Source organism: Lampris incognitus, chromosome 20, assembly GCF_029633865.1.
Source record: "Lampris incognitus isolate fLamInc1 chromosome 20, fLamInc1.hap2, whole genome shotgun sequence".
NCBI lineage: Eukaryota > Metazoa > Chordata > Actinopteri > Lampriformes > Lampridae > Lampris > Lampris incognitus.
Window position 1 is genome coordinate 15,468,302 of NC_079230.1, and position 10,667 is coordinate 15,478,968.

Genomic DNA, 10,667 nt, shown 5'->3' on the forward strand with positions numbered 1-10,667 from the left:
GAGGTAGAAAGAGAGGGATGAGGTCATGTGATCTCCTGTTAATCATGTTTTAATGTGGTCTCTTTTTGCAGGAGCGCCATGCAGACAGCCTGATACAGAATCAGCACTACCAGGTGTGACCACGTCTAAGTGTGTGTGTTCGTGTGTGTGTGTGTGTGTTGTTTATGTGCATGTGTCTGTGTGTGTATGTGTTGGTAAGGAGTTTTGTATGTATTTATGTATGTCAGAATGTATGTTTGATGTGTGAAAAAGTTGCATATTTTACAGGTGTGCATGTGCGAATGTGTGCATGCGTGTGTGCATGTGTGTCTGTCTGATTTTGGTTGGTTGCTAGGTTGCTTAGGTTGGATTCTACAAATGAATGTAGCCTACTCTCTGCACTGTGTAGAAATTTTTGTCTAATAGTGTGTATGTGTAGATGGGAGCTGTGTGTGTGTGGGTGTCAGAGTGCATTTATGTTTGGTGTGTGAGTGTGTACACCTAAGTTGCAAACTATATGTGTGTGCGTGCGTGTGTGCGTACGTGCGTGTGTGTGTGTGGTTTCGACGGCTAGTTTTAGGCTAAGTTTAGATACCGCAGGTTGTTTTGCTTCAGCATCTCTCTGCATCCAGTCTCCTACCTCAGCAGCACAGAAACCAGTCTAACCAGTCCAAAAGCTACTGGAACTCTGATCCAGAAACCAGTCCCGGCGTTTCTCCATCATCTCTACGTATGAAACAACAGAGAAAACCAGTGTGCCAACCAGTCCACCTCTTTCATACAATAATGAGCTTTGCTGTAGTCGCCGGGGGTAGACAGTTAGTTATGTGAACCATTAATAAGTAATCATTTAAATGTGTGTCTGTGCTGTTATGTGTGTGTGTGTGTGTGTCTTTGTTGATGTGTGTGTGTGCGTATTTGTATGTCCCTGTACTTTCCGCATATTTACCCTTTTTGTTTCTGTTTTTAGATCCCCCCCCTCCAGCATAGCCACGTGTGTGTACACACACACACACACACACACACCTGCGTCTCACTCTTACTCACACACTCATGCACATTTTCTGCCTGTTTACCTCCGTTTTACTCCATGGTAGCACTCAGATCTGCCTCGCCCACTCGCACAAACAAACACACATACAAAATCTCTCTCTCTGTCTCTCTCTCTGTCTCTCTCTGTCTCTTTCGCTCTCTCTCTCTGTCTCTCTCTCTCTCTCACACACACACACACACACACACACACACACACACACACACACACACACACACACACACACACACACACACACACAAGTACACACACACTCCACTTCCTAAATTCTGGCCCTTTTCCCCCTGATAGTGTCCAATTCAGAGCTAACACCAGCTCCCTCTGGGCCCACAAACAGCCTGGTTGTGTGTGTGTGTGTGTGTGTGTGTGTGTGCGTGCGTGCGTGCGCGCGCGTGCATGTGTGTGTGTATGTTTTCAGGCTGCGTTCAGCCAGCTGCTTCCATTTTAAACAAACAAGATAAGGGATTGCTGATTCCCTCTCCATCTATTTATCTATCTATGTATCTATCTGTCTGTCTGTCTGTCTGTCTGTCTGTCTGTCTGTCTGTCTGTCTGTCCATCAATCTATCTGTCTGTCTATCTATCTATCTATCTGTCTGTCTGTGTAGCCGTTTGTCAGTCTATCTATCTATCTATCTATCTATCTATCTATCTATCTATCTATCTATCTATCTATCTATCTATCTATCTATCTATCTATCTATCTATCTATCTATCTATCTATCTATCTGTCTGTCTGTCTGTCTGTCTGTCTGTCCATCTGTCTGTGTAGCCGTTTGTCAATCTATCTATCTATCTATCTATCTATCTATCTATCTATCTATCTATCTATCTATCTATCTATCTATCTATCTATCTATCTATCTATCTATCTATCTATCTATCTATCTATCTATCTATCTATCTATCTATCTATCTATATCTATCTATCTATCTGTCTATCTGTCTGTCTGTCTGTCTGTGTGTAGCCGTTTGTCTGTCTGTCTGTCTGTCTGTCTGTCTGTCTGTCTGTCTGTCTGTCTGTCTGTCTGTCTGTCCATCTGTGTAGCCGTTTGTCTGTCTATCTATCTTATCTATATATATCTATCTGTCTGTCTGTCTGTCTGTCTGCCTGTCTGTCTGTCTGTCTGTTCGTCCGTCCGTCTGTCTGTCCGTCTGTCTGCGTAGCCGTTTGTCAATCTATCTATCTATCTGTCTATCTGTCTATCTATCTATCTATCTATCTATCTATCTATCTATCTATCTATCTATCTATCTATCTATCTATCTATCTATCTATCTATCTATCTATCTATCTATCTATCTATCTATCTATCTATCTATCTATCTATCTATCTATCCATCTGTCTGTGTGTAGCCGTTTGTCTATCTAGCTATCTATCTGTATGTCTGTCTGTCTGTCCATCTGTGTAGCTGTTTGTCTGTCTATCTATCTATCTAGCTGTCTGTCTGTCTGTCTGTCTGTGCGTCCATCTATCCGTCTGTATCTGTCTGTCTGTCTATCTATCTATCTGTCTGTCTGTCTGTCTGTCTGTCCGTCTGTCTGTGTAGCCATTTGTCAATCAATCTATCTATCTGTCTGTCTGTCTGTCTGTCTGTCTGTCTGTGTAGCTATTTGTAAAGCTATCTATCTGTCTGTCTGTCTGTCTGTCTGTCTGTCTGTCTGTCTGTCTGTCTGTCCGTCTGTCCATCTTTCTGTGTAGCCATTTGTCAATCAATCTATCTATCTAGCTATCTATCTGTCTGTCTGTCTGTCCAAAGCCTGAAAGGTTTGAAAAGCTGTCCTGGGTGTGTCTCCTAGCTACTGGTGGGTTTTGTCAAATGAAAAGCGTGTAATTACAGAAGTGTGTCAGAACGGAGCTGAGACCGGGGACGCATAAAACCGTCCACTTGTTATTAGATTTCTCTGCGCGCACAAAGGGGGGAAATATGCCACACACCGTATTTCTCCAGATTTATAAAGCCCTGTGACTGTTTGACTTCTTCATCATTGGCAATCATCGTGCCAGCAACAGCGCCGTTAAGTTTTACTGGGCTGTCATGAAGGTTATTTTAGCCTCCATAACTCTCGAGAGTTTCCTTTTTAATGATGCGGGCTCAAATTTGAATGAAATTGAAACCAAGGACACGGCGGTACTTCGACACCCCATCACCAGTGTGAATACTGGCGTGGACCGATTAGCTAGAGGATGCCAGTACATTGTTTGGCAGTCGCTTATATTATTTTGATTTGCGGCCATGTTTTTTCTGTCCTTGCAAAGTGTTACCAGCTAATGTGGGTCAGCGGAGAACAGCTGGTGTGCTCTGACACTGCAGCGTTGGTACATTCAATGTGCCAAACGCAAGTTTTATCCCAACGTCGTTTTTTGTACAAAGATTTCATCTTTAAAAAAAAAAACAACTTCTGATCTGAATAGAAAGGTTGTCGCTCTTGTCGTTCTTTTTGATTTTTTTTAAGTGCCTACTTGTTTTACATTACCTGAGAACAATGAGCACAAGCTTTGGCAGCGGTGGTGCCGGAGACAGCATCGGCACATTGCTTTTGGCAGCCATGAAGGTTGCTCTGGTATCTGTTCCTGTTGTCTTCTTTAAATAAATAAATAAATAACGGTGGGTATAAAGTTGTTCCTCAGCACAACCAATCTGGTGTGTCAGAACATGCCAGCGCTGCAGTGGCAGATACCACCCTGTCTGGCAAGCAGAGGTGTCAACTGTGGGAGGATGGTGCACTGTGCGTGTGTTTGTGTGTGTGTGTCTGACTGCGTGTTCTGTTTGTTGGTATGTATTTATGATTTATGATTTATGTGTGTACAGCTGTGGGCAGATGGGTCCTGTCAACCAGTGATTGTATGGACATCTCAATACATGTCCATAGCTTTGTGTGTGTGTGTGTGTTCGTGTGTGTATTTGTGGGTGTATGTTTGTGTGCGTGCATATGTGCATGTCTATTTGTGTGTGCGTATGTGTATTTTTGTGTGAGCGTGTATATTTGTGTGTGAGTGTGTGTGTGTGTGTTTGCATGAGTAATCACTGTTTCTGTGGATGATTGTCCACATCATTGTATCTTGGTCTGCCTGTCTTGAATGGCTTGTGAGGATGTGCAGTGACCATGGTGATTGTCCCCAACAGGAAGTGATCCGTAATCTAGTGAAGAGGTACGTGGCGGCCATGATACGCAGCGCCAAGACAGATGAGGGACTCACAGAGGAAAACTTCAAGGTGGGTATAGAATTCTGTTATGAGTGTGTGTGTGTGTGTGTGTGTGTGTGTGTGTGTGTGTGTGTGTGTGTGTGTGTGTGTGTGTGTGTGTGTGTGTGTGTGTGTGCGTGTGGATGTAATTAAGGGTGGAAATGGAAAGTCACCTGGAAAGAAAAACAGGAAAAATAAGAATGATAAGAGAAGCACAGTTTTAGTGGTGTTTTACCCTGACAGAAGACAGAGGTGATAGGTGTCCGGGTAGCGTAGTGGTCTATTCCATTGCCTGCCAGCACAGGAATCGTTGGTTTGAATCCCTGTGTTAACTCCGGCTTGGTCAGGCATCCCTACAGACACAATTGGCCGTGTCTGCGGGTGGGAAGCCGAATGTGGGTATGTGTCCTGGTCGCTGCACTAGCACCTCCTCTGGTCAGTCGGGGCGCCTGTTCGGGGAGGAGGGGGAACTGGATGTAGCGCGTGATCCTCCCATGCGCTACGTCCCCCTGGTGAAACTCCCCGCTGTCAGGTGAAAAGAAGCGGCTGGCGACTCCACATGTATGGGAGGAGGCATGTGCTAGTCTGCAGCCCTCCCCGGATCAGCAGAGGGGATGGAGCAGCGACCGGGACGACTCGGAAGAGTGGGGCTGGATAAAGTTGGGGAGAAAGGGGGGACAGAGGTGACTTGTCAGTAACCACATGGGCGAGATGTGCTCTTCAATGTGTACACAATCTGAGAACAGAGAAGTGCTGTGTGTTGTGTAACCTAAATGAGCAGTAAATCAGTGTGATGGTCTCTGCTGCTGTTTGCCAGATGCCCCTTGAGCAAAACTTGGACTTTGAAGTGTACAGATCTTTATGGCTTTATAAACGGGGGGGACATCATAGTCGGTGAAATACAATGAAATGAATCACGTTTTTCTTTTCTTGCACTTTTTTTTTTTAATGGATCGCTTTTTTCCCAGTGGTGTGTGTGTGTGTGTGTTTATGTGTGTGTGTGTGTGTGTGTATGTTAGTTCCATGTCATGCAGGTATTTCTATAAGACAGAGAGAGAGAGTTAGAAACAGGAGTGAGAGAGTGAACTATGTTTGAGGTAAGAACACACACGGGCTGCTTGTTCCTGTGCGACAAAGGAGGAAAAACTACAGAGATGAAGAAGGGAAAAAAGGAGAAGTGACTGTGTGTGTGTGTGTGTGTGTGTGTGTGTGTGTGTTTGCGTGTGTGTGTGTATGTGTGTGTGTCTAGTGTGACTACAGCTAGCTGCATGTTGAACTCAACAGGTTTCCTCCCACACAGCCTGCATGGTGAGTAACAGTGCATCTCACAGGGTGGTTGTGTTGCGTTATGTTGATTAAGCATTAATCGGTGCCGCGGCGTGTTAATTGGATTTATATCACAGCTCAGGTTTGCCGTCTGAGCGTTAGGAGGACAGCGGTTAGCGTCTTCTGCCCTCACATCATCACAACACACTGCTGAAGTGCCGTGTTGTGATGAACCAGAGAAGTCTGGTTTGCAGCAAAGCAGGAAATCAAGTCATGACATTAATGTCAGAGCCCCCCGGTGGCCTTCTATCTTTTTTATCCATTTTTGCCTCTTTCCTACATTAATGTGCTTTGAAGCTGTTTCTCATGGTAATTTCATTCTCGTTTCTTGTTGCCGTGTAAAGCAATCTGTAACTTTGTTTAGGAAAGTGCTCCATAAATCATGTTTATTATTACAATTTTTTTACTTTGTTGAAAATATCACCACACATAGGCAGTAGTGTGTGTGTGTGTGTGTGTGTGTGTGTGTGTGTGTGTGTGTGCAGGGCTGGGCAGAATATCTTGATGTTTGTGAAACTTTGGGCAATACACATCTCAATATTTACGCGTTGTCTCTGAAACGGCCTAACAGAATGATGTGTTGGAGTCAGATGCAGTTTTTAGATCACAGCCTTTATTCATTGCAGTCGGATAGGCAAACTTGGTTGACACATTATCATATCGTTCAAAATGTTTGCAAACCAAAGTACAAAAAAAAAATATTTTTTTTTTGGAGCAGTTCCTGATCAAATGTATAAATAAGCTGGTCAGTTTTATCTGGGGTCAATGATCTTCAAGTGAAACAATCATGATTTTAAACCTCCCACAGTCCACAGACATGTAGGGCAGGTGAATCAGCCGTTCTAAAATTGTCCCGAGGTGTGAATGTGTGTGTGTGTGTGTGTGTGTGTCGGCGCTGTGATGGACCGGCGGCCTGTCCAGGGTGTCTCCCCACCTGCTGCCCAGTGACTGCTGGGAAAGGCTCCAGCATCCCCGCGACCCTTAGAGCAGGATAAGCGGTTTGGATCTGGGTTCCCTTTCTGGACCACATTGGAGATATTGGGGCCCAAACCCTTCCGAAGTGGTCTCCATGGTCGAGCATGGACTGAGATCTCGCATTTACACCTCCATATAGGTCCTACTGTGATGTGCCATCATCATACCTGATTACCCAGGCTATATATTTAACTGTATTAACCTTCTGACTTGATGTCTTTTTGGTTTTGTTTGGTTTTGTGTTTATGTGTATGTATGCATTTGCATTAATAATTTGTTAAAATGTGGGGGGGGGACAACAAAAACAAAGAGATAACACTCACAAAAAGCCACGAAAGACCACTACAGATGTGATGTTTGCTTTGAGAATGTTGATGGAGAAGAATACAGAGGGCCAGAAAGAGTTACATTGTGTCTTTGTGGATTTAGAGAAAGCATATGACAGGGTGCCGAGAGAGGAGGTGTGGTATTGTATGAGGAAGTCCGGAGTTGCAGAGAAGTATGTAGGAGTGGTGCAGGATATGTATGAGGGAAGTGTGACGATGGTGAGGTGTGTGGTTGGAATGACAGATGGGTTCAAGGTGGAGGTGGGATTACATCAAGAATCGGCTCTGAGCCCTTTCTTGTTTGCAATGGTGATGGACAGGTTGACGGACGAGATCAGGCAGGAGTCTCAGTGGACTATGATGTTCGCGAATGACATTGTGATCTGTAGCGAGTAGGGAGCAGGTGGAGGAGAGCCTGGAGAGGTGGAGGTATGCACTGGAGAGAAGAGGGATGAAAGTCGGTAGGAGCAAGACAGAATATACCTATGCGTGAATGAGAGGGAGGACAGTGGAATGGTGAGGATGCAAGGAGTGGAGGTGACGAAGGTATATAAGTTTAAATACTTGGGGGTCAACTGTCCAAAGTAACGGGGAGTGCAGAAGAGAGGCGAAGAAGATGATTTGTGACAGAAGGGTACCAGCAAGAGTTAAAGGGAAGGTTTACAAGATGGTTGTGAGACCAGCTATGTTATATGGTTTGGAGACAGTGGCACTGATGAAAAGACAGGAAGCGTAGCTGGAGGTGGCAGAGTTGAAGATGCTAAGATTTCCATTGGGAGTGACGAAGAAGGACAGGATTAGGAACGAGTACAGTAGAGGGACTGCTCAGGTTGGACTGTTTGGAGACAAAGCAAGAGACGCAAGATTGAGATGGCTTGGACATGTGTGGAGGAGAGATGCTGGGTATATTGGGAGAAGGATGCTGAATATGGAGCTGCCAGGGAAGAGGAAAAGAGGAAGGCCAAAGAGGAGGTTTATGGATGTGATGAGGGAGGACATGCAGGTGGCTGGTTTGACAGAGGAAGATGCAGAGGACAGGAAGAGATGGAAACGGATGATCTGCTGTGGCGACTCCTAACAGGAGCAGCTGAAAGTAGTGGAGAGATAACACTCGGTTACCAGCCATGATACTGAACAGTCTCTGAAACAACGCTGAAATTTTACATAAAACTGTGATGCCACTGGCAGACAATCTGCAAATGTGAAAACTGGCTTCTTGGTTTGCTGATAGGCTGCATTGCGTTGTCATTTGCTTTTTCTTGTTCAGATGACGACGATATATAGTAGCATTGTTTTTCACATCCGCCTATGAGCAAAGGTCTGGCCACATGAGATTCAGGAGATTCAACTGACTGCATAAAAAGTGCATTAAGATCGCCGCAATATTCATTATAATGTCTCCTGTTATATTTCCCAACATCACGAGTATTTTTTAAATATTCAATATATTGCCCATTCCTGTGTGTGTGTGTGTGTGTGTGTGTTTGAGAGCTCATTCATGCCTCTTCATTTATCTCCTTCATTTTCTCCATCATCCTCTCTTTCTTTCTCGCTCTCTTCGAGTGTTTATCTAGATATCTCTTGACCTAGATCTCTTTCTGCCCCTCTTGTCGTTATGTATCCCGTGAGTCCTCATACTCCTCTTCACGCGCCACCTCAAACAAACGATCCTACACCTCCTCCTCTCTACTTCACCATGTTTTAAGGCCATTGTTTGGGATCTCCCAACCCGCACCCTTCTCGTCCTCGCCTTATCGCGTATTGCCCGTTTTTTCACTCTTTCCCCTTGAATGTGTGAGACGGGTCTTTTCATTCATAACATTGAAATAACTGCCAACACAGGAGTTGCCAGTTTGAATCCCCGTGTTACCTCCAGCTTGGTCGGGCGTCCTTACAGACACAATTGGCCGTGTCTTTGGGTGGGAAGCCGGATGTGGGTATGTGTCTTGGTCGCTGCACTAGTGCCTCCTCTGGTTGGTCGGGGCATCTGTTCGGGGAGGGACTGGGGGGAGTAGCGTGGTCCTCCCACACACTTGGTGAAAAGAAGCGGCTGGCTACGCCACATGTATCGGAGGAGGCATGGGATAGTCTGCAGCCCTCCCCAGATCGGCAGAGCGGGTGGAGCAGCGACCAGGATAGCTAGGAAAATAGGGTAATTGGCCAAGTGCAATTGGGGAGAAAAATGGGGGAAATCCAGAAAAAAAAAGAAAAAGAAAAAAAACCCTCTTAAACCTAAAACAGATTTCTTTGCGTATTATTCCTCTTTTCAGGGATGTTTGTTGTCTCTCCTTTGCACGTGTATCTGTGTCCTCTGCAAAGCACTTGGTCTGAAACTTTTGTTAAAATACTTTTTGAAATAAATTTGATTTAATTTTCTTTGTGTGATGCTTACCTTTTCTTTTATTTCTTGAAATGACTTCTTGTTTATCTTTTTATTTATTTCTCTCACTCTCACTCTCTCGCTCTCTCTCTCTCTCTCTCTCTCTCTCTCTCGCTCTTTTTCTTGTTCTTTAGGAGTTGAAGCAGGACATCTCCAGTTTTCGCTATGAGGTCTTGGATCTCCTCGGCAACCGCCGCCCACCCCGTCGACACTACTCTTCTTCCAGCGAGCCAATGAGAGACGAGGGGGCGATGACTTCAGAAGACGACAGCGAATCGGGCGACGGCGGAGGTGGAGGGAGCACAGGTCAGATGGCGAAGGGCGTGAGCTTCCTGGAAGATGATGGGAGAGCCATGCCCAAATTTGGTGTCTCCGCCTTGGTGCGCTCTATTTCTGGAATGACCCGGGTAGAGAGAGGAGGCAGAGGAGATGAAGATGAGGAGGTTGAGGAGGGGGTGAGCAGGTGGGGTGGGGAGGAGGAGGAAGAGGAGGAGGATGGTAAACCAAAGAGCAATGGGCTGAAGACGATCATTGTCCCTCCATCCTCCACAACCATTTTCCCCACCTCCCCCACCACTTCTTCCTCACTCTCCTCATTCTCCTCCTCCCTGGCTCGCACCAAGAGCCGTCTGCAGCGCCTGTCGGCACCGAGGGCCAAGACGGACTCCTTCAGGCATCTCTCTTACCTGTTCTCTCGCTCTCAGCGCAAAGCCCCACCCCTGCCTCTCCCCCTTGTCCAATCCCCTACCTCCTACACTATCTCTGATGGTTTGCTCAACCCGCTGGGCGGTCATGGCAACACTGACTTTGGACTCAGTCAGGTTACTAGAAGCGAGACCCGCCTGAATGAGGTGGGCCGTCACCCAGTCGACAGCAGCAACCCATCCCTATCCTCGCGGAGAACCAATGGGAGGGACTCGCTACTGACGCTCCCCCTGCCACCGCCGTGCCCCTGCCAATCCCTGCACTGTGCTTCCAACATCTCCGAGTCCAGCTCCCGCCTCCTGGACTCGAATGAGGACGTTTTCGAGGGGGAAGTGGGGGTTGACAGAGGAGGAGATGGAGGAGGAGGAAGAAGAGGAGGCGAGATAGGGAGAAGTGGAAAAGGGGGGATGATGATGATGGGCGGATGGGTGGGACCCTGTGAGGATTTCTTAGAGGACAGCTGCGAGGTCATAGAGGACTCAGTTACCACGCAGCTATAGGAGGGTAAGAAAGATAAGACTGTTCCTAATGTCTCAAACCGGCTAATTCACCCTGCAAGAAGATAAAAGGATGATATTAACAGACCGGTGGGGGGGGGGGGGGGGAGAGCGAGAGGAGAGATAGAGAGGGCTGGGAGGATGGTGACATTCCCTGAAATTGGAGTGGAATTTGGAATATAGCAACGGACTCCGCTCCGGAATTCTGCAGTTCTAAAAGGGATTCCAGAACACGTTCG

The 10,667-nt window shown here is 46.2% G+C and overlaps 1 protein-coding gene across 1 annotated transcript in view; it reads left to right on the forward strand.

Annotated features, from left to right (window-relative positions):
* trpc5a (transient receptor potential cation channel, subfamily C, member 5a) overlaps positions 1-10,431 on the forward strand; it is a 91,531-nt gene extending 81,100 nt beyond the window's left edge. The window contains exons 15-17 of the mRNA XM_056300306.1: positions 72-113; positions 4,160-4,249; positions 9,361-10,431. Of these exons, the coding sequence (XP_056156281.1) occupies positions 72-113; positions 4,160-4,249; positions 9,361-10,431 (1,203 nt within the window). The remainder of the gene's footprint in view (positions 1-71; positions 114-4,159; positions 4,250-9,360) is intronic.
* Positions 10,432-10,667: the final 236 nt, after the last annotated feature.